This window comes from Vidua macroura, chromosome 5 (assembly GCF_024509145.1).
Source record: "Vidua macroura isolate BioBank_ID:100142 chromosome 5, ASM2450914v1, whole genome shotgun sequence".
In the NCBI taxonomy this organism is placed as follows: Eukaryota; Metazoa; Chordata; class Aves; order Passeriformes; family Viduidae; genus Vidua; species Vidua macroura.
Window position 1 is genome coordinate 16,971,937 of NC_071575.1, and position 23,542 is coordinate 16,995,478.

At 45.2% G+C, this 23,542-nt stretch overlaps 2 protein-coding genes across 6 annotated transcripts; one reads left to right on the forward strand and one right to left on the reverse strand.

Annotated features, from left to right (window-relative positions):
- Positions 1-1,158: 1,158 nt before the first annotated feature.
- On the forward strand, positions 1,159-3,519 carry CYREN (cell cycle regulator of NHEJ). 2 transcript variants are annotated; one of them, XM_053978195.1, is made up of 5 exons: positions 1,159-1,560; positions 1,655-1,721; positions 2,036-2,404; positions 2,488-2,522; positions 2,864-3,519. In XM_053978195.1, the coding sequence occupies exons 1-3, from the start codon at positions 1,439-1,441 to the stop codon at positions 2,267-2,269; spliced, it is 423 nt and encodes a 140-aa protein (XP_053834170.1). In that variant the 5' UTR covers positions 1,159-1,438; the 3' UTR covers positions 2,270-2,404; positions 2,488-2,522; positions 2,864-3,519. The 2 variants fall into 2 exon arrangements, with proteins under 2 accessions (XP_053834170.1, XP_053834169.1); XM_053978194.1 differs by having other exon boundaries at positions 2,036-2,522.
- Positions 3,520-3,629: 110 nt separating this feature from the next.
- TMEM140 (transmembrane protein 140) lies at positions 3,630-8,377 on the reverse strand. 4 transcript variants are annotated; one of them, XM_053978190.1, is made up of 4 exons: positions 8,097-8,377; positions 6,014-6,132; positions 5,350-5,456; positions 3,630-4,563 (listed from the first exon to the last, which is right to left on the reverse strand). In XM_053978190.1, the coding sequence occupies exons 3-4, from the start codon at positions 5,360-5,362 to the stop codon at positions 3,971-3,973; spliced, it is 606 nt and encodes a 201-aa protein (XP_053834165.1). In that variant the 5' UTR covers positions 5,363-5,456; positions 6,014-6,132; positions 8,097-8,377; the 3' UTR covers positions 3,630-3,970. The 4 variants fall into 4 exon arrangements, with proteins under 4 accessions (XP_053834165.1, XP_053834166.1, XP_053834167.1 ...); XM_053978191.1 differs by having other exon boundaries at positions 3,630-4,851; positions 8,097-8,376; XM_053978192.1 differs by lacking the exon at positions 5,350-5,456 and having other exon boundaries at positions 3,630-4,851; positions 8,097-8,376.
- Positions 8,378-23,542: the final 15,165 nt, after the last annotated feature.

Below are 23,542 nucleotides of genomic sequence, written 5' to 3' on the forward strand. Positions count from 1 at the left end.
CTAAGCAGATACATTTCATCTGCTTACACCTTGCCATGGAGCTTTTTGCTGCTTATGTCTTTGGCCTGTGTTGGGAGTCTGTGGTACTGTTGTTCCTTGACAGAGCATACACCCTGCTGGAAAATGAACAGCCATTCATGAGCCATATGGGTAGTCATACTCATAGACAGCAGTTCAAGGGCAACACTGCTGGATACTGAAATCCTCACTAGAGCCATGTTCATGCTACAGGTACCTGTTGTCCATGGAGTGACTTGCTCCTGCTGACTATACTCATCTGATAACCCCACCTTCCATTCTCCAAGATTAACAGGTCCCCTGCCAGTCTGACATCTAAGTACAGGGTTTCCACCTCAGTGGGATGTGATACTAATGGTGCAGCTGCTCTTCATGCCAGCCTGAGCTAATGTCCCCTCAAATCCAAGTGCTGACTTCGAACTGGCTTCAGGAATTCTCAGGGTTAGTCTTAGAGTTTAGAGAGCTCTCAAATGGGAGCCTTTGTTTGCCTATCAAAATGCCAAGAAAGATTGTAGCTGTATTCCAAGCCCTGCAGCGTTGACTACATTGCATAGAGGTTTTAGAATTTAGAACTACAAAATTACAAAAGGGTCTGGGTTGGAAAGGACCTAAAGCTCTTCTAGTTCCAACTTTGCAATGAGCATGGCCACCTTCCACTAGACCAGGTTGTCCAAAGCTCCAATCAACCCAGTGTTGAACACAACCAGGAATGTTGCTTTCGTCCAGATGTTATCTTCCATCCCTCACAGAGGGTCAATTGAGATTTCTGGAGAGAGACTACTTTCAGGTTTGCTTCATAAGTAGGACTAAAAGCAAAACAAAACCCCCCAAACAGGGAAAGAAAGTATAAAAACACGTGCCAGTCCAAGGCTACTATGCAAAATGATGCATTAGCACAACATTGATACTGTGCCAGAAGCCTGGAGGGAAGGAATGAACATGTTGTTTTGCTAGGACAATGCTCAACATGCTGTATTCCTGGAGGGGCTTTTACTCCATCCTTGGCCCAGGCTCCCCTCTCTCCTCGCTTCCCGGCACAAGTCCCCGCCGCTCCAGGGAGCGGTGCTGCCGGGCGCCCCGCGGCTGCCCTGCGCGCCCGGGCCTGCAGAGGGCGCCTCGGCAGCGGCGGGCGCGCTCGGGGCGTCACCGCGGCACCGTAACCGAGCGCTCGGGGGCGACGCCGGGCCCGGCCCGTCCGGCTGCCCCCGGGGCTCGGAGGCTGTCACGCGTCGTTCCAAACGTGCCGTCTGCTCTGCACCTGGCCCAGCTGCCTGCCTGCTCACACACGGGGCTCTGTCGTGACTTGAGTTTAAGGACGGCCTGGGCTGCTTTTCCAGCCCCCCTGCACTCCCGGTCGGGCGAGGAAGCAGCCTCGGTGTGACGGGCGGAAGGCGCTCCGGCGGCACCGCCCCGCCTGGGCATGGCGGCGGGCGCGCGGCAGCGGCAGCTCCCGGCCTGGATGGGAGCGGCGGGGGACGAGCGGGCGGCGGCGGCCCCGTCGCCCAGGGCCGGGCGGCGGCGGCGGGCGGCGGCGGGGCGCAGGTAGCGCCGCTGGGGCGGGGGAGCGGCCGGGGCGGCGTGCGGGAGGACGAGCCCGGGCGCTGCCCGCGCTGAGCGTCCCCTGTTCACTGCCCAGGCCGGCGGCGCTGTACTGCATGAACGAGGCGGAGCTGGTGGAGGTGGCCCTGGCGGTCCTGGCCGAGGTGAGCCGAGACCTCCGGAGGTGGAGACGCGGCCCTGGCCGTACCGGAGCACGGCAGAGCTCCGGAGGACGGGCAGGGAGCGCTGCTGCCCGCGGCTCCCTGGCGGCCCCTCTCTAGGCGGGTCGGAGGGCGCTGCCGGGTGCCGCATGGCCTTCCCGGTCCGCTCATCTCTGTCCCAGCAGCGCGGCTGCCTTTGCGCCCTGCCGGGCCTGGGGCCTGGCGAGGCGTGGCTCACGGCGATGGTGGGCTGCCCTCCTACCCCTTGGGGTGCTCCCGGCGTGAAGTCATGCACTTGTCTTTTTCTCTCTGGTTAGAATCTACAGTGCGAGGAAGGTGAAGAGAATGCCCGGTCCACGAGCGAAGAGGAGCAGGAGCTCCCGCCATCACCAAACGAGGTTCCTGGAAGTGCGGCCAACAGGGATGGAGGCAGTGACCGTGGTCCAGCACTTCCATGCCCTCCTGGTGCTGGTGCTGACGCAGAGAGAACAGACGGGAAGAACTCTGAGGACGATGTCCTGAAATACGTCAGGGAGATCTTTTTCAGCTAACATCTCTGACTTCCCAGGAGAAGAGGGCACAATAGGGAGGGTGTCTCCTCCCGCAGCCCTGAGAACCGTGGGAGGAGGGCTGTGCATCCATCTGCTGTAGGATACCCAGGAAGGCCAGAGGGGGAAAGAAAGGAGGTACTCAGTTCTCCCACTCTGTGCTGGGCTCGGTGGGATTTGGTTCCAGATTAGGATGTGTTCGTTTCTGTTTCACATTTCAGAGCATGGACAGATTAAAGAGGACATTTGTGTTTCTGTGAGTATCCCCTTGGTGGGTTGGTGTTGGGCATGGAGGGGAGCAGAGAGTTGCTGACCTGGAAGACCTTTGCTGGCAGAGCTACATGGTCACGGTTCAGCCTTGGGGGCCTCCTTGTCCTTGTGGTCCCTCTGTCACAGCTGCAGTGGGGTCTGGTAGGCTGTTCCCACTGGGCCTGGTGCTGAGTTTGCCTCCAGACTCCAGCAGTCTTCCCAATGCTGAGGAAGATGTGGGGGAGCAGACTGGCAGGGACTGCCCTGAGGGGGCTGACCCCATGGCAGTGTGCATGGGGGTCTAGGAAGGGATGAAATACCTCAGTATCCTCTTCCCGATACAAAAAGAGGACAAACAAACCACATGAGGCCAGCTGTGACAACGTGTATGGAAATGAAGAATCAGTCAAATCAGCACCACCAGCCTCATCCCCACCAAGGCAAGAGAACAAGAGAAAACAGACCCTCATGTCCCTTGAAACAAATTCACTCAACTGCAAAAAATATCACTGTTAAGCAGCCTGTTCTCCCAGCCACTGGGTGAATTAAGGCAGTTTATACTTACAAGGCTGTTACATATTCATTACACAGAAAAATCAATAACATAAAACGCCTGTTTTGAAAAATTACACAAACCGGAGTTAACTATTTCAGTCTCTTCTGCCATCTAATGTCCTTTAGGGGTTATTACTACCCCCTGTAAGGGTTTTTGGTGGTCGTTTAATCGTCTTCATCACTTGTCCTTTTATTGCACTTTCTTAGTTGGTGCATGCTCAGTCTGTTATCTTGTTTTCAAACTCCAAAACTGGTTCTTTATGGTGTTATTTCTATATCATCCTAAATGGCTTTCTTCACAGCCTTGAAGGTTGGTTGTTGATTGGCTGCTTATTTATTTTAAGTGATATATATCCAGTCTACTTACAAAGAATTTACCTGTTTGGTTACATTTTCCTGAAAATTTGTTAGTTCCTAGTTAAATATAATCTACAGATCCTGTTTTTAAACTCCCTTTATCTTTGTTATATGGTAGGGCAAAGGTATTAAAAGCATTTTCTTAGTTAATTGCAGATTTAATCACATACTATGAGATACTAGCAACTTTTTTTACTTATACTATGTATGAGCAGAGGGCTGTGTCCACTGTATGCTGGTTCTGCTACCTTCACCGCTCTTTGAGGCCAGAAGTGCTGTCACTTTGATGCTGTGCCCCAAACTGAGGGGTGTTACATGCTGTTGTACCTTCAGTGCTGTGGCTGTTGTCTGCTGCAGCTTGATGCAGGAGTGCTGCACACAGCATTGTACCAGAGCTTAGCTCAACATGAGCCTTTGGACTGGGAATCAGATTTTTGCTAGGGAGTAAAGCTCTATTTGGATCACTGTTTTAAATAGCTCTTGCATTTTCTTCATTATCAAATCTTAGTGGGCAGGGCTTCCTCAGTTAAATGGTTTTGACATCTATGTGTGTGCTTGGCCCAGCTGGAGGTACACAGTGGCAGTGAGAATCTGGAGCAGTAGCAGAGCCTGAGTCCCAAGCAGTGCCTGGAAGCCTCCAGTGAAATCAGAGGGATGAATCCACTGCGAGGTTTGTAAAAGAAACATACCCAGGCCTCCAGACAGCATTATCATCTTGATGAAGGGTATGATGCGCATCATCTTCCATCCTTCTCTCTGCCCTGTGCAATTCACATGTAAAACAAAAGGGAGGTGGAAGAGGATGAAGACCAGACAGGTATACACACAAACCCTGGCTAGTCCCAGTTGCAGTAGACTGATGCCCATTGCCTGTAGATGCTTGGTGTCCAGGCACTGCAGCTCCCCAGCTGTATCATTCCACAGGCAGAAGTTGTAAAAGCCAATGCGTTTGTCAGGGAGGTTCACCAGGTTTCCGGCTTCGTACAGCAGTGCGTAGGCCATCAAGGCCAAGTTCCCAACAGCCTCCAGTAAAGACAGCACATGGAGCAGGTTCTTGGTGCGCCTCTGTTGCAGCCAACCCATCCTGGTGCCTGCATGCATTCTTGATACCATGGTAAAAGCTGCTGTGGGGATGCCTGTTGCAAAACATGAAGGGGGGACCCCTCAGTTGTTGCCTTTTAAGGTACCCTGCCCAAGATGGGCTCTGAGCCTTATGGCTGGGGTCTAGGGTCTCCCCTTGCAAATGGAACAGGAGTATCTCAGTCCTGCCTAGGACCGTGCTGCACATGTGTTACTGGGTTGAGGAGGGTGCATTTGGTGCACTTCTGGTCACAGCAAAGGTGGCTTAATGGTGTCCCATGTGTGGACCAGTACTGGGAGGAGAGTATGACTCAGCTCCACATGTCCTTTGCATCATGGTCTCACTGGAAAAGAGGCATTTGTAAACAAATTGCAGAGTTGGGGGGAGAGAAAAACTGCTGTCTGGTAAGAAGCAGGATAAGAGCTATCTGGGATAATGACTTTCTTTCATTTTTTATCAGACAAGGACATCCCTTGTGATCTTTGGACTACTGAATAAAGTGCAGACATAACAGGATCTGAACTGCAGGGCTCCCCTTGCCTCCCTGCCCTTGTCCTATAGCTCTGGAACACCCAGTGCCATTGATACCACCCATTCCCAGCACCTGAGCTTCACATTCAGTTCTTGCATGCCTGTAGATTTCTGAGCACAGCAGGACTGAATACCTGGAGCTCTGCTACCCACTGAGGCTGGTAGACATTGTGCTCCTCTGTCTTGGTTGCCTGGGGACTAGTGCCCTACACAGACAGGCAGGTGGCGAGCTCAGAGAAGCACCCTGGATCCATGTGCAGCCACTCGCCTTCCTCTAAGGCCCATTGACATGGGTGCTACTGAGACACACCTGTGACTGCCATCCACCTTACTCCTCTCTCAGACCGGTTGGCGAACCCAACTCTCTCCGGAATGTGTACTGTCCTCTAGTGCCGTCCTGCAGGTTTCTGCTTCACGCTGAAAAACAGGGAAGTGACATCAGGAAAGGCTATTACTGGCTGCAGAGCCACATGGCATTGAAGCACCATCCACCCAGGTCTGCAGAGAGGCATAAACACAGGACTCAAGAGACCTTGGCTTCAAGCCCAGCCTTGGGCTTGAGGTTTTGCAATTAACTCTTCCACCCTCTGACAAGCTTTATCTGCTGAGAATCATTTACCACTTTCCTTTAAGAAGTTCACATTGGCCATACTGTACCCTTCCACTGCCTATTACCCAGTGATATATCATTTACTTAAGAACTGGACTCTGGGTCCTTCCAGTTCAAAATAGTCTGTGAATCTGTGATATCCTGGACGTCCTTCTAGAGACTCCACTCTACTCAGTGCCTGGTGGCAGTGCTGGTGAATAGAGACCTTTCAGCATTCCCCTCCCACTCCTCATTTCTCCCTGGAAACTTGGACACGAGGAACCTCTGTTTAATAAGCACAAAGATGAAGCTTCTCAGTCCCAAACTTCTCCCAGGAAAAGCACACACATGGCATGGAAGGGAGGTCACAGCATCAGACACCAACCTGTCCACTTCCTCTGGTCACTTTCCCCTCACTTCTTGTAGCCTCCCTTGGAGGGCTTCTTCTCAAAAGGCTTCTGGAGAGACTGGAAGGTCACATGGAGGACGCCCATTTTTCTGAATCTGCAACGAAGACACAAGCAACCAGGAAAATATCTATTCTTGGGCACAGAGTGTGCTGCAAAATGAGACCTCCAGCAGATGTAATTTCACCATGGTTTGTATTTCCCCCAGTATTGTCCCTTGGTTTGTCTGTCTTACACATGGTCTCCTGCACCCAGGCATTGCTGCTCTTCCTCTCCCTGTTCGCAAGGGCTCTCACCACTCATTGTTCTTCCTGCTGTCCTGCCTTACTCTCAGAGGCAGAACAAGCTGCACTTGGAGCTTGGCTGGCTGACCAGGTCTCCAGGGATTTCTGTTAGATCTCAGGTCTGGGACCACTATAGCCCAGCTGACTCTTGGCCCTGCTCACCCACCAGCCCTTACTATTGTATTTCTTTAGATCAGTTTCCTAAGGAAGGCAGGCTTGTAGTAACGTGGCTTTTTGTTCAGTCATCTCACGCTCACTCCCTCGGCATCCATAAAGCGTAAAAGCTATTAAAAATTGTCCTAGTTGCACATGTTTACTAGAGAGGGGACAAAGAATTAAGTTCCTTTCAGATTTATGGTAACAAACGGCAGGGGTGGAGGACAGCCACCTCAGAGACCCTGCGCTGCTGTGTGATCTCTGCATGGACGGGGACCTGGGGAAAGCCCATGGTATCTCTGCCCTCTCCTCTGCTTTGAGGCTCATGTGTGTAAGGACATATTTTCCCAGTGATGTCCTTCTCTTCACGGTCAAATTGCTGGCATCTTTGCCTCCTGCTGCCTCCCCTGCCCAGCCCAACCCAGAAGGTAAATCCCTGTCCCTACGTGTGACTGATAGGACCAGAAATGTGCCTGGGATGGCCCTGTGCCAGCTGGATAGAGAACTGGCCTGGAGGCAGCGAAGGCTGAGACCTGGCACCCTGCCAAAATGCATTCACAGATAGGACATTTGTGAGCTCTGCAGTTCATCACTGAGGTAGGTTTGGCAGCAGCCTGGCTGAGAAGCAAGGGACAAAGAGGAAGGAGCTTGCACCCAGTGTACCAGCTTGGGTTTTTCCCAGACAGAGGCAGTCTCGCTGCCTCTAAGGAGTGTCTGTGCCTTTGGATAGGAGACTCTGTGGCTCTTCCTGAAAGGTGTAAGAAAGAGGAACCTGAACATGGCACAGTGAGCCCCAGCCTGGAGTCAGCCTGCTTGTTCCTGGACTGGCATTGATGGAAGCACTGGGTTTCACCATAGGACAGTCTCAATCTCCCTGGCAGAAAGAGGCCCCATGTGAATGGCTCAGGGGCTCCCTGAGGTCTTTGTGTGGGAGATAAGGCTCCCAGATAAGACTCTGTGCTTTCAGGACTGCACAGCCCTTTCCTCTGCTACTCACAGGCAGGTGAGCAACCTTGCCAGGCTGGGGCTGTGCCCTCCTCCAGCAAGCAGCTGGCAGAGCACCTGGGCAAGGGGACAAGAAGGGACACAGCTGTGGCACAGGATCTGGTCTCTGCAGGGACGAGCATCTCAGTCAGCCACTGGATGCCGCTGCAGTGGGGCTGAGTACAAAGAGCCGAGGGAATGGGCATTTCCTTTTGCACTGAAGAGCCCCCCAGACAATTTGACTTTCTCACCTCCCCTGTCCCTGGCTGCTGAGGGGAGAAATGCTGTACAAGACTGATGGGAAAGTATCATGCTTTGGACGTGACACTTCAAGACATCTGTCCTGTCCCTTCACCACCTCCCCACCCCAGCTATCCAGATCATCTTTACCCCTCAGGCAGGATTAGCTGCAGAGAAACCATGGGTGAAGAAAGGCCGCTGACAAGTTAAGGATTGCTGGCAAACAGAAACCAACCAGCAGCAAATGGAGCCGACTGTGGGGGAGCTGCCCTTAAAGCGTCTTAAAGCAGGGGAAGAACCCTCCAAGACATCTACACCCTGCAACACCACTTCTCCTGGCAATTCTCCCCAGTGCCAATGACATTAAAAAAGTGGGGTTTCAGTGGAGGATACTTACGGGCTGCCCATTTGGGTGGGTGTGGAGCTGAAACAGGCGCTGGAGAGGAATGCGGTGTCGTTCTAGGAGCCAAGCGGTTCTGTGGCTGCTGCCGGTCCCGTGCTGGCTGGTGTCACAGCCTGTTTTGTCACGTGCAGATACTTATCTGCTTTCTCTTTCGTTTCTGAGAATAGTGCTTTTTCCCGATAGCGAGTCAGCTGCATATGACCAACAAGCCCAGCTCCACAACCCGAGCCAGGGTCAGGCTTGCGTTTCCTTTCCTTCTCCCTGCTGTGCTAACCAGCACGAAAAACTGACCGGGCTAAGGTCACCCAGATTGTTGTGCGGTTAGAGTAGCTTGGGTGTCCATGAGGGCTTAGATGAATTTGTTTAGTTTTGTTTGGACACTTCTTTAGAGGTGACTGACCATCCCAGGATGGATCTCAGTACTTCAGCACTGCCGGAATTCACTGCCAACATGGCCCTTCTTGCACTTTGGACGCTGATCCCTCCCTTCCTCTGCTTCCCAGACACAGCGTCGCCCAAGTTCCCTCGCCTGCAGCCACCGTGCTCACGCAGGCACAGTGCAAGGTGCCAAGGTGCCTGCTGCTACAGGAACCACTGAAACCTCGAGTTATGTAAGAGGCAAAACTCTCCTTCCTTTAGTCCTCCTGGGCCTGTTTATCCTACTACCAGTCTTTGTGGTGGGGTTAGCCCTCCTTTAGGGGGTTAGGAGGGCTGTGTGCTGGGGGTTGATGCATATGCAGGACACCGAGCTGTGAAGCTGTTCACAGATTTTCACCTCATAATTCCATGCTTAGGCGTGGTCTAGAAAGCCCATGTGGTACACATGTTGTGAGCCTGTAATACTGGCACTCACATCCAAGAGCACAAGGTATGTGGAAAGAAATACAGGAGGAAGCCCTAAGAGAAGTTCAGTGGACAGATCCATGCAAGTGGTGGTGGGGGGATGCCTTCCTATGTGCCTCTGTGTGTGGAATAACTTCAGCATGGAGAGGGACAAGGGTGTGGATCAAGGGAGTTCAGATCATGGGTGGCTTAGGCAGGGTTCTGGTGGGTAGGGACAGAAATCTTGCAGCAGATGAAGTCCAGCAGTCCAGAGCTGCTGAGCTGAAAGTGGAGAAGGAAGCCTTGGGGCTGAACATGGCCATCTTCTAGCACTGGGGCTGATGGCTGGGAAACTGAGGAATAAGAGACTTCTGAGGCAAGACCTCTGTTCCAGTGAAGTAACATGATTTGGCAGGAGGTGTGTTTGTGCTCCCAGGAGGGGGAGTCTTGCAGTTTGGCAACATAATGTTAATTTTTCTGTCATTCGGGAGAAAAAGGGTATATAATTTTGATCTCGTGGTCAACCAGCTCCTTAGCTGATCTCAGCACCACACGTGAAGCTGCTGTTTCACTGCCATGGGCAGAAGGCACAACAGCTCCTTCAAAAAATATCCTTGCTTTCACACTGGGGTCCTGTTTGCTGGGGTAATCAGGACGACTGCCACACTGGGTCTGCTCTGCCATGCCAGAGCATTTCTCCCTGGAGCCACTGTCCCCATAGAGGGGCAGCTGTTCCAACACCAGCACACCATGTAACCTGACATTGCTTCCACTGGGCACACACCTTCCTTTTTTGGTCTTTTCCCCCAGGAGAAGATCCCTGTTCAGCCAAGCTGGTCTGCTACCTCATCTGCTTGACTTCCAACATTTGGGAATTGCCAGCTATTGTGCCCTTAGGAGGTGATTAAAAAGTTTAAATGTTTAAAATACACCATTTGGGAATGTTAATCTTGGAATGTGGTGTTTCACTGGCCAGAGCTGGTTGCCTGATTGTGCACCTGTGGCAGAAGCACTTTACAGTTTTTCCTGAGGAGCCCCATGTCTCCTCCTCGGCAGAGTTTCAGTCTCTGCTGCTTTAAATGCCTCCTAGGATGCCATAGCTGCCAAAAGGGAGAAATCCAGTCAAAATTTGCCTCAAGACTTGCCCTTGGTCCCAGCTGATCTTCTGATTCTGGAGGCTTCCCTCCACACCTTTGGCTGCCTCTCTAGCAGGTAGTTCCTCTGCCTTCTCCTTCCAGGTATTTGGGCAGGGAAGATTGTGCCTGAATGCTGGGCAGGATGCAGTATGCCTTTCCATTCTCCTTCCTGGGGACATTTTACAAGTATGCTCTGACTGCCTTTTGGGCTTTCAGTGCCAAATTCTGATGATGGAGTGGCTGGGGAGGATTAGTCTGATGGGGATGAGGTGAGCAGGGGAATGATCATCAGCATGTGTCATGGAGAAAGAATGGGAAGGGAGAGGAGAAAGAAAGCAGGGCTTCTACCTGTGTGTACCTGGAGGTAGGAGAGTGGATGAAGTGCTTGGGCTGCTGGGTCCTGTTTTCTGTGGGTGGGAAAGGAGAGCACATTCCAGGAGCCAGCTTCTACTAAATTCCTGTGTGAGCATTGCTTCCTGGAATTGTTTCCTGAAACAGACATATTTTTTTGCATGCATTAAGAAGGTTTATGTGGTTTTAAAGTGGAATTAACTACTCTGCAGTTCTTGATTTCTCCTTGTGCAGTTAAAGCAAACACTCAGCAGTTTAGTAATATTATTATTAAGGAAAGCATGAGATGAACTGGGACTTTGAAAATTTTTTTGCTGATTTTACCCTCCTGTTTTAAAAGTAAAGTACTACACTTTATCCCACGTATGATTCTGTGGGATAATTCTCCAGTCTGGCTATAAAATACAGAAACAAAATATTAAGGGCTGGGATTTGTTTGTTTGTTAAACTTCCTCTAAGCAATGCCAGTTCTGGGAAAGCCTAGAAGAATGTGATCTGTTACGGTTCATCCCTTGGTTACCGTACACAATATCTAGGAATGAAATCTGCAGCTGGGGAAGGAAGTGCCAAACCTGCAAAAACATTTAAAGAGACATTCTTTATTAATCTCCTCTTTGGCAGGCAAGCTCTTGCTGATCATAACACAGCAATATACTCAACTGTACCGTACTTAAACTGTACTTGAACTCTACTTAACTGGACTGCCTGTTCCACCAAAGACAATTACAGCTGTAATGGTCTGTGCCCAGACTTAGAGTCTGGGAGGAGGAGACTCCCTTTTAACTTCATCTCTCCCTGCATACTGTGAGTGGCTGGTATGTCTTTTTTTCTCAAGAGCTGGATCTCCAATGCCTTGGCTGGTGTGACAGGCACAGCCCCCACACTGATGGCAGGTGAGGACCACATGTCCTCAAGTGCCCAAATCAGTGCTGCAGGCCAGGCCCCTGGGCTCTCTCTCCACACGACCTGACCCAGCAGATGTGTCTCAGCAGCTGGACATGGGCCAGGATAGCTGCAGCTGGCTTTGGTGCTGCACTGCAAGCACCTCCCTCACAGAACCACTGGGTGAGGTCCATGATCAACAGGTGAGATGAGCCAGGTCTGACAGTGTATGGGGTGGTGTGTCCCTTGAGAAACAAAGAATATTTACAACATTTTTTAAAACCTTTTATTCTAAGCAAAGAGGTGGCTTTTACATTTGATATTGAACTTCATTAATAATATTTATCCCAATGAGCACATTATTACAAATGTGTGTACCCTACTGCCAATAGGAGAAAATATTTTTTAACCTCTTTGGAATTTGCTTTGGGTTTATTTTTTCTGCAGTGAGATTGTTGTCAATCAGTAAATCATAGTGTAGTAATGTGATGAAGACAGTTTAAATTACAGAAAAATGAGCTCTTCCAAATGCTGAGATTGAAGGAAGTCCAGCCAAAGAACTCCGTACTTATCTTTGTGGAACATACTCTTTAGTGAGGTTTGAGGTTATAGAAAAAAATGGCTTATTGGTATTTAAAGAATTAAACAAACTTGTAATATTTACTTTTTTTTTCACTGTCTCAGGTACCTGAAATATCTTAGGTTGAATATCAGTGCCTTGAGTCTGTGAAACAGAGTAGTGCCTTGAGTTTCTGAAAAAAGAATAGAAACAGGAATGAATTATTATGACTAACAAGTTCCAAAACACTGGTTGACAAAAAGGTATTATCTATTAGTTAGCCACTTTAGGGTCTGCTCAGGGAGTGTACACCAGGCTGAGACAGGGGAATCTTGGTAATAGTTCAATAACTAATGGGCAAATAGTTATCATATAAAGGCTGGTATTTTTCTTTTGGTAACAAAATTGTTGTGTAAAATTCTTTTGTGACAAAATTGTTTTGGTGACAATATTGTTTGTATATTTTCATATATCTGTCTCCGATCAGACAAAAAACAAACAGCCATGTTCCTCCTGGGATGAAAAATATGGTTATTTTTGCTTTTATTACTTCTGTTCTTAGCCATACTGTGAAAATGTTCTCCTGATATTTTAGGGTGGTTTTTTATGGTGTCTTGGTAACCATTTTGATTCATAAGGGTATATTACAGCTACAAATTTAAAAAGCCACAACAAACCAAACCAACAATTGCAAATAAACATGATAATCACAATGCCAGAAGGAGTACACGTAAAAAAGCTGCTCAAGGTTGAATCCCTTATGCTGTTCTTTTCAGCAAATATTTATGAACCTGGATACAAACATAACATATTGACAAAGGAGCTCACTTCCTACTCAGTATGCCTTGTTTATTTTTAGTCTGGGAACTGGACAGCTATGCTTTCTCAGTAGTATTAATTGCCACTGCTCTGTTTTTCATATGTTTGGGCTTCTGAAAAGAAGAATTGGCATAATATACAAAAAGTTGAGAAATGCTGGTCTATCTCTTGAACCAATGAAAGCATTAACTAAAGCAGTCAGCATTATAAAGTGTATGTACATAAAAAGAATATTACCCATTGAAATATCAATGTGACTTCTTTCCAAATAACAGTTTGCTTTCTCCAGGCAACAATAACAGTGCTTCTGTTTTACATCTTGAGGCTATATAGTATTCTAGGCTGAACATCAGCAAAATGAAGTTGAGGGCTACGTACAGCTCCAGCATGAATTTCTGTCAAAAATTATACTGCAGCTGTGATATTCCTTGCTGTTCACCTTTTTTCAAATGTCTTTAACAACTTTCATCAGGATCAACAACAGAAATTTTGTTAAGTCTTTTGATCTAATAAACTTACTTAGCCGCTGAAGTAGATCCACATGGGAAAATGCACATACATAATCATGAGAGGAAGAGAAGAAGTTTCTTGAAGGGATCATGATTGATTTGATAAACTGTTGTTACTTGCTTTACATAGTAACAGCATCACCCTGACATGTTTTGCTTCTGGTACACATCCAGCAAAAGAACTTTATTCATGGCATGAAAGATGCATGAATGCAATCCATACAATTTCACGGCATGAAATATGTCTTCACTTATATTTTAGCACCAAAATGACAGAACAGGACCTAGTGAAGCTCGACCTGACAAATAGTTTTGCAATGTATACTGGTGTTTATAGGTGTTGGCAAGTATAGCCTTACAGGATCAGGCTCTTAGGTGGCCAAAGTGGTGTTCATCTCCTTCTCTGCTAAGTTTTCCATTTTTCTGTTGTTTATTTACAGTATTTATGTCACAAACAGGAAGCAGCAATTTACAGGAACTATTATTGTTGGCTAAATTTCATCCCCACGCTTTCTAAAAGTCCTTCACTCACAGGAGTTTGCTTTGCATATCTGTGGGAAACCTCTTGAGTAATCGTATGTCAATCACAAGAACCAAATAAACAAACACCAAGTAAACAAGGAAAAAAACATGCTTCAACCCTTTTTATCTCAGCAAAACAAGTAAATATAGATTACAGGAAAATAAAATATCTCTTTGTCCTCCTGTGAAATCACTCTTAAATCTGAGGCTACATTTGTCTATGAGCTTAGATGTAGGCAATGGGCCCTTAGTGACACTGTGATGGCTCTTCTGCGTGTGTGAGAGGAGGACACAGCTCCTGAACACTCTGAACCGGGTGTTACAAAGTATGACTGACACCAAAGTACAGAGCATGATACTTCTTGTGTTTAATGCTAGTGCCCTCCCCATCCTGACCCTCTGACTGCTTGCTCAACTGTACTGCAGAAGCTGACAGGTGAAAGCCACATTCTTTGGAACAAAAACTGCCTTCTGGATGATCAGGGTTAAGCTACAGGGAAAATGAGTATTTCTGGTCTGCACTGCTCATCTGCCCTAGTTCTCTGACAATGGATGCATCAAGATCATAGAACCATCACAGAATCACAGAGTGGTCTGGGTTGGAAGAGACCGTAAAGATCACCTAGTTCTACGTCTCCTGCCATGGGCATACCTTCCACTAGACCAGGTTGCTCCAAGTCCCATCCAACCTGCCTTGAACACTTCCAGGGATAAAGCATCAACAGCTTCTCCGGCCAACCTGTTCTGATGAGTCTTCACCCTCGTAGTGAAGAATTTTTTCCTAATATTTAATCAAAATTTATGCACGTGTCTTTTTATTTCTTTTCATTTCAGCACCAGTTGTGTAGCTCCGATCTTGATTTCTATACTAGGGACATCTTAAATTTGATGCTATAGATCCAACCTATTAATGTTTCCCCAAAAGAGAAGCGTACAGAAGTTTTATTCCCTAATAAAGGACCACCTTAGGGCCACAGCTCTTATAGCACACAATGCTTACCTCTAAATCACCTGCACCTCTGATCTCCCTGTCACTCACAGTCTACACAGGAGGAGCTGATTGTGTTTAATAGATATATCATTTGATCAGCATACAGATTCTTGCTCTGCTTCAGTTACCCTGAACATAACCACTTGGGCTAAAAGCAATCAGAATAGTGTCTTCCATGGTTAATGAAATAAGTTTTACACAAAACCAAATAATACACTTTTTATTGTGCCTAGATCGATCTGCAAAATGTAATGCTGCAGAAAAAAAGTGTATTGATTTGAGCAATGCAATAGACCAAGCTCTGTATCACTACAGTTTTTTCCTCCTCAGAAAGGCCACCTGGCATGGATACAGTGCTTTGCTTCTTCCAGTGAACTGCCTGTTAAGGTTTGACTATAAGGTTTGTGTCCAATCTTTTAAAAAAAAGTGTTAAATTGAATAGTGTGACCCTTGAAAGTCTAGTTTAGTAACATTTCTAACATTTAGTCTGGCATTTTTTATGAGATACAGAGAAGATATAATAAATTGTGGCATACCTGAATAGTTCTAAGTTACCTGGAATTCCAGTTTAACACATCAGAATTCAGGACCTTGGAATTTACCATCTTCCTTCAGGCATAGATAATTAAAAGGAATACCACAAATTTAGTTTATTCCTTAGAGAAAGCCACTATCAAAATTATTATTGCTATAAACCTACAGACTATTATGTTTTTCACAGCTGGACTAATGAGGCAGGAGAAAAGGCGTAGGGGAAACTTCCTTTACCTGCTTGTTATTTACACAATAGTCCAAGAATACATTGTGGAAATACTGTCCTGTGGACTCCAAGTCTTTCATACTGAAAGGGGTGTTTTGTCTGCAGCCTGAAGCATCAGTCTCCTGTAAGTTAGGGATCTACAGGCCAAAATATTCATTTGAAAGAACACAAACATTATACAAAACAGGCTGTAACAAGGTGAAAAACATTAAATGTACTAATTCTGAAACTGACTTTCTGCTCAAGAGTCTTTTTGGTGTTAATTTGGTATAGAAGTTAAACTGGAGAGATTTAGTTTACTGGTTTAGGGTTTAGTTTAATACCAGAAGGTTTAATTTTTTTATGCATCAATGTCTTTGTGAGTGGAAGTCTGCACAAGAAATGAAAGCCATTTGTAGCAAAACATACAGCAAACTTGTCAATCTTTGCTGTCAAAAGGACATCTGGGATCTATTCTGAACCTAACTTCATTCTCGAAAGTGGTGGTATGCCAGAAAAGAAGAAAATGAAAGAAACAAGGAATTGGATAAGTAAATTTTTGCAGAGGACATGGGGAGAAATATGCTGAAAATGTATTGAAGAAAACTCTTTTACTTTGAAGTTATTACCAGAAAGGAGAAAATATATTAAAGGAAAACCTGCACAATACTGAAGAAAAAAAAACCCATTCTGAAAAGAAACTTAACCTAAAAAAGCAGTCAGAAAGGCTTGGGTGCAGTGCAAAAATGTAAACAATACCAAAACAATAAGGGACATAGAGACATCAAACTAACGAAGATATGGTGGAAAGGAGAATAGGGTATTCTAAAGGGAAAGAAAATGAGATTACCTTTTGACCATGCTTTGGTTATACCAGCAAGATTTCCTAGGCTGTTCACATCTTCTAGATAAATCACTTCTAGATAAAACCTCCTTTGTCAGGACTTTGCTATGGCAGCATTGTGTCCAAACCTGTTGTAGTGTACAATGATTCAGGGGTAGTGGGTATCCACTCTGAAAAAGGTAGCAGAATAAGGTCATAGGTGTCTCAGTCCAACCTCCACGCATTTCCAATTTTTTTTTATTATTTCTGAATTGCAATTTGTTGTATATATAAAGCACACAAACTGCCTTAGTCTTCACTATCTCAAAATAGGCTTGCACCAGGACTGTTAAAATCAGTTATTAACTGACATTCATATTTAACCCTGTAGCCCTGAAATACAGTACTGACATTGCTAATAACTGGACATGAGATTTGTACTGAATCTGTAAGACCTCAGGACTAAAGTCTGAACCTTATATGTCTGCAGCTTTGTTTCACTTAATTTAGCTGTGGCTGCAATTTCTCTAATTGACATGTATGGCTGATTTGTTCTATTTTGTTTGCTTTTGTGTGGTGCAAACATAGGCTTTTACAGACAGCAGTGACAAGGAGGAGTTCTATGTAGAAAGCCAGGTCTACATCTGGACAAACGGCATTTTAGGGGTAACAAAGAGACATCTGAACTTGGTGGGGGGTTACTTGCTTGTCAGCAAGGAATTCTTCAAAGCTGGGAAAAGCCACTCAAATGAAAACAGGATAGGCAGAGAAAAGGCTTTGAAAAAAAATCTATTAATTGGATGATTGGGATTGCTGGTACTGTGCACTGACTGCAACACTGCTTGGAGCTAAATACTTGTCATAGGATCATAGATATGAAAGGATCCCTTTTCAAAGCAATCCCTATCCTTCCTACTATCTCCTTATATCAGGCCAAAAGATAGAAGTTTGGTTTCATGTGTCTTTGTTTTTGCTTTGGGTCTGAATCAGGTACCAGCACTAGTAGTACTAATTTTTTACTAGAAAAAAAAATTTTGTTGCTTTAGGTCTGGTTTCTAGATTTAATTCTTTTCACAACAGACAAAACCCCATAATAAGCAAAAGCTTTTCATCTGAAGGATCTGGTTTCAAGTGTAGATGACATCATATATGAGAAGTAAAGGAATTAAACACAAAACTGATGAACCCATTTTTAACCTGTAATGGATAACTAACTCTAAGTGTGGTCTGGCTCATAAACTGGTGGTTATGGGTGAGCTGCAAGGTGAGACTGAGATAAATACTCACCTATGTCAAGAACCATTAAGTATGAGTAGATCAATTTCCAGTTTTGTTTACAGCTTTGCAGTAATGTGATCACTAATATATTTTCCCTCGCCTTGTGTTCCACCCTGAGGTTTTACAGGGAAAATGTAGGGGAATAATTGAAAGGGCTTAATATGTAAGAACAGTGCCGACTTTGTGTCTTCTGTCACAAATTAGCTAGGGGGGATCTTCATCCTAAACCAATTAAATTTAAATACTAAAATAAAATTGAAAGTCTATAGGAGGCTAGTTTGATTTTGTTTATTTCCAGAGAAGAGCTGCCTCTTTTGGTCTGTTTTATGGCCTGCAGAAGAATTAGATCTAGTGTCTGTAATCCATGTACTCCACCATTATGCCATGCCTGGATTATATGCATATATATGCATATATATATGCCCTGGCATATATATATGCCCAGGGCATATATTATATGCCCTTATAACTGAGACAGGCTGCTTTTCAGCTGTTTGAGGAGGCATGAGCAGGAAAGTCTGATGGGTTATAGGATGAAAGCCCAAGAGAAAGGTCCATTTGCACAGGAGTTCAGGGATAATTGTGGCATTGGAGGTCACAGCCACCTAAGCAAACTGGCTGGACTCCTTCAGCTTCCTCTGTTGTCCATGAAGGCATGTACTCATGAGGAACAATTCAGAGTACTGAATTTTGGATCTGCTTGGGTTTGCTCTCTGGAAGACCTGCTTTTCCTCCACTGGTTATAGAGGCACCAGTGGTGAGTTCCTTGGCTGACACAGGAGTCCAGGTTGGTTATGTGTGAATATACATCCCCAGGATTTCTCTGCATTGCAGGTAGACATGACTCTCCAGCCCCCTGGACCTTGCCCAAAGCAAGTCACAAAGGGGATACATGGCCCCAGAAGGGGCTGTGGGTGATGTGTTCTTTACTGAGCAGAAGAGGGAGAATTCAAACCTTCTTAGAGTGCTCAACATGTTACTGTGTGCTCTTGATCGTGGATGTAACAGAAAACCTACGAGCTGCACAAACGGTCTCCAGCATGAAACAGTCATGGGAGTTCTGCTGTTTGCTGCCACAAGACAAATGCCATGACCTCTGTATCAGGAGTTATATTTGTTATGGTTGTATCAGTTTGTACATGACACGAGGGACTGACCAGTGGTTCTTCATACACCTAGGAAAGTTTCGTCCTCCCTGTCATAATCACACTCCACATATGGTTATACAACCCCCTCTAGAGTCAGACTCTGCACCTTCAGCTCTGGAATGCAATGGATGAGTTTCTCTCTCTGTAGGGAAGATGGTCCCGAGAGGCAAGTGTGATTTCCAGAATTGCTTTTTTCTTTTCCCAGAATGCCAGTTGAATGATCAGATTTACTTCCCTTGTATAAACAATCATTTCTGTAATCTAATCACAAACCAAATAAACTCAGTCATATGTTCTTATTTCAATTATCCAATTTTATTTCTATCATCATGATACTAAAAAAAAATCATCATCTGGATCAGAATCATGTACAAGGTGCAGTGCTTTGCTAAGAGTCCACCCTTTGTTTAGAGAGATGAACAGGAGAGGCAGAGAGGGCAGGGATAGGAGGTAGGAGTGTCTGCCCAGAGTCTGGAGTGGAAGAACTGCCAATGAAAACTATGTCATAAATCTGTCTTGTCCACTGGGCAGCATTATCCTTTACATGAGCTCTAAAGTTTGCTGCTGACAGGGGGAACTTCACAGCCTAAACTTTAGTCTGGGATCCCCAGGAAATTTGGGTACCTCTGGTGAGAATTTTTGTGTTCTTTCTTGGGAAAAAAATGCTTGTGTTGGTAGCAGCTTGATTTAAAATGTTTTCTTGAAGCTTTATATTGCAAACTGTTTTTCTCTCTAAGTCTTAATTTGTTTCTGATTGAATCAAGGATGACAGGAATTCAGGATGAGTGCACTAAAGCTTTGTTTGATATTGAAGAAATTGTTCTTCACAAATTAATATTTTTTTAAATGATCTGTGTTATATTTTCTTAAAAGAACTTTATTTACTTTTGCAAAATGAAGTTATAGGTGCTATTTTCAGATTGTTGTGTAAACTTTATGAAAAATGTTTTGGACGCGTTTTTCTTTAATCTTATTCTTTCTACAGTGTCACAGTACACCTAAAGTGCTTTGGGTTTGCTACTTCTTTCCCAAAGAATCGTTTATTTCTAGTGGAACAGCCAAGAGGACTGGGGAAAACAGAATTGGCTTTTCAAGAGGTCGGGTGCTGTTGCCAACAGGGAGAACAAGAATGGCCACGAGATGGTAGCAGTCTGTCAGAGAAGGCCAGAAGATGGATCTCAGCTTCTCTTCTTGATCCAGGGAGGCAAATGCTCTCCGTGTGCCTTGTACCATACAGTGGAACACTGGCAGTGTACGAGCAGAGCTATTTTAGAACTATTTTTTAAAATTATTTCACTCTGAGGTGATGTCGTGTGAGGTAAAGCAATAAAGAGTAGCACCACAGGCTGGTGTGCCATGGCTCAAGCAAGGATGCCAAGTGCAAATCCATTTTAAAGCTGCCAGTGTAAGCTGACATCTGGGATTGTGTCCTGCTGTGAGGCCTTGACTGGCTCATTCAGTTCTCCTTTTTGGGCTGTCCTCATGGCATCCAGGATGGCACAGCCCCAGGCTGCAGAGTGTTGACCTGCTACACACCCCCTCTGCCCTCTCGGATCCATTCAGAGTAATACAAGGGGTTAACTTCATACTGCTTGGCCTTGTGGGGGATCAGGTGTCATCCACTCTCCCCTGGCTGACATAAACTTCATGTTAACAGAAAAAGACAGGCAAAACTCCATCATGTGCCCTGTCTGGTTTGACAGAAATGCAGTCATATGCCCACATGTGATCAAGATTAAACTTGTGCTGCAGAGTGATCTGGCAGTGTGCAAACCCCTATTAATGTGCACAAACACACAGTTTTAGGGGGAAAAAAGAGAAAGTTTTTACTTCTGCTGCTTTTGCTGTAAGATGAAAGAGAAAGGGGAGCTTCTAACAGACTGCTGGGGCAGAGAACTGTGGGAATCATTTTGGTCTGGGTTGCAATTACCAGAAAATATACAGGAGATTTTTCTGTAAACCACTTCACCGTGTGTATGTCATCAGGACTTAACATAAAGGCAACATTCAACTTACAACATTACAAAGTTAATTTGACTCTGCAGTGAAGACCAGCCCTGCTCTTCTTGTTGCATTTCTATCTACAAATGCTAGTTGTGCTGCAAATAGCAGCAGTTTCATTTAGGCATGATGCTGAGATGTGAATGCTCAAACACCTTCCAGCATGCAGTTTAAATATTTCAAAGCCAGCCAAATGGTATCACTGTTTGTATTGAACCAACTTGCATGATCATTTGCTTACTGAGAGCTGTAACCAACAGTCTGAACAGCCTTTTCCTCCGTGAAGTCCAAGTTTCCTGTAAGTTTTTCTCCTCAGTGCTAATGATGTAAATACCTATTCATTCCTCAGTAAGACTCTGTCCCTGGAGGCAAAGGAGGAGTCTAAATGTCACTTCATGTCGCAAAAATGAAGACTTGGTTTGTCTGAGGTGCCTTTCACCCAGTGCAAACATGCACACATGCTTTAGATTTCTCTCGGTTTCCATAGGACTATTCTTAGCAGCACAGTGAAACGTAGTTATGTTAAACATGCTACAGAGAAGGTTCAAAATAAATCATGTCTCAAATTGACCTGATTATCTTCTTTGCTGTTTTCTTTTGGCTATAATATAGCTCACAAAGGGATAAAATGCTGCACTGAAAGTAACAGTTTGTTTCTCTCTGATGCAACTGTTGACACATTTTTCTATTCCTGACTTAATTTCCATGCTTTCCTTTGATTGCACAATTCTCAAAGGTGCATCCTCCATTTTACAGAAAGCAAAGTGTTTTAAGAATATATATATTCCAAATACTTCTAGCTAAATAAAAATAATATACTCTCTGGATACTTACACAACTGGCTCACTTAAGGGATTTAGTAAATCTCTATGAATTTTAACAGGTATTTGAGAAGCTCCAAGTCAAGCGAGCTCCTTTAAATCTGGTTATTTTTGCTTTGTTCTTTTCTGTTCTTTACAGACTTTTTTTTTCTCTCAGGCCATCTCACAGCATCACATCCCTGTGAATCAGCAGCCAATACTGATTCTTGTGTCCATGCTTAGGGGTTTTTTTTTGGCTTTTTTTTTTTTTTACTTTTTTTTTCTTTTTTTTTTCTTGTTCCATCTTTAATAAGCCTCCTGGGCTTTCTTTGAAGATTTCATTTGCAACTCCAGAGAAACCCTTGTGTATTCCGAATCTTCTGTGTGGATTAAAAATGTTTTAAAAGACTTTATTTTAAAGACTGAACATAAGAGTTCTTGAAGATACGTGGAGCTAGGTACTTGACACACACCTGAACTCAAACCTAGTACACAGAAAAAGTAAAAAATGTGTAAAATATTTTTCTGCTTTCCTTAACAAGTTGCTTTGAGCCTGTAGTAATGTTTTAATCCCTTCCTGTGTTCACAGAGATATAAAGAAGGTCTGTAAATATGTTTCTTTCCTATTTTCTTTCAAATTTTCTGGTTCTTGTATATATATAGAAGTTTCTTCACATACCTGGGGAATAATTCTAATATTTTTCTTTGTAACTTCAATCTCTTTTAGAGTCTTGTCTGAAGTTCTTGAGACATGTGGAAACAACCTGAGATCATCTAAAAGGAAATCTGAAATGTCATGGTACAAACCTGGCCTTGCAATGTCAGAAAGTTTGCAAGCAGCAATATATGCCTTTTTCTGAGGCAATGCTGTTTTAATAAAAATGCTTGCCCAAATCATGTTACTGTGTTCCAGCACAATCCCTTGAGAGAAATGGGCAATGCTGAGAAAGTTTTGGGAATGGTTGGGGAAAAAAAGAGTCACAGAAAATGGATGATGACTACACATGGATCTTACTGCTCCTGCACATGATCTCAAGAGGTCAAGAGGGTCTTTTTATTATATGATTGTGGAATGCTTAGCACAGCAAAGCTTTGAACCCTGCTAAAGGTTTTTGGATGCTCTGGGAATGCCAGTAAATATTGTGCTATTTAACCAATGGTTATTGTAGTGCTTTCAGAATTTGTTTTGTTCCCACAGGTTTTATTTTTATCCACATTCCTCAGCTATGTGTTGGTGTGACTGTCACTGTCATTGTTTTGCCAGGATTGGTCTTCACTGCATTCTAGTCTACTTTATTTTTGGATTCCGAGTATGGCACTGACCTCTAATCAAATGCAATATCCCTGTCTGAGCTTGGCACCTTTAGTGTTTTTACTTGCTCCAGAAGGGTTAATCAGCATAGCTGAGATAGAGCACAGCTCATGTCATGCTGCAGCAGATGCCTGTGCTTGGATGAATACCTCCTTCAGCTCCAGCAGTTTTATTGACTCGATCCCCCTTGGCAGTCATGCTATAGATACCTAAAGCCAGGAGAGGTGAAACCCATCCTTGGGGACCTGTACCATGCTGCCTGTGTAACTAAGCATGGGAAGATGACGTGTAGAGGGTGCTTAACCCAATCCCCATCAAAGGGCTAGGGGCTGCAGGGGCTGTCCCCCCACCCAGGAAAGGGGCTCCTCTAAATTTTTCCTGTTCTGTGAATCTGTCATAACCATGTCCACAGAGCTGGCCACATCTAGGGCAGAACATGAACTCCAGATAACAATTTCCCTCCATTTCTCCCTCTGCCACATCTGCCCCTGTCCTCCCCTTTGGCTAATCCCTGCTGCTGTTCCCAGTGCTATCCTTGTGCCCATAGCCATCTGGGGTGATTAGGGCCTGGGGGTAGACCAGTGGTAGCAGGGCTGATGAATTTCAGTGTTGGTACAGAGTCTGAGTTTGTGGCTTGCAGTAAAGATTGCCTCTGATTTAATACTCAGCCATCCAGGATGTGGATGCTCTGGGATAAACAGGCTGTGAAGGGTCTTGTGTCTTAGAAAGACCTCTGTAAGATACAGTG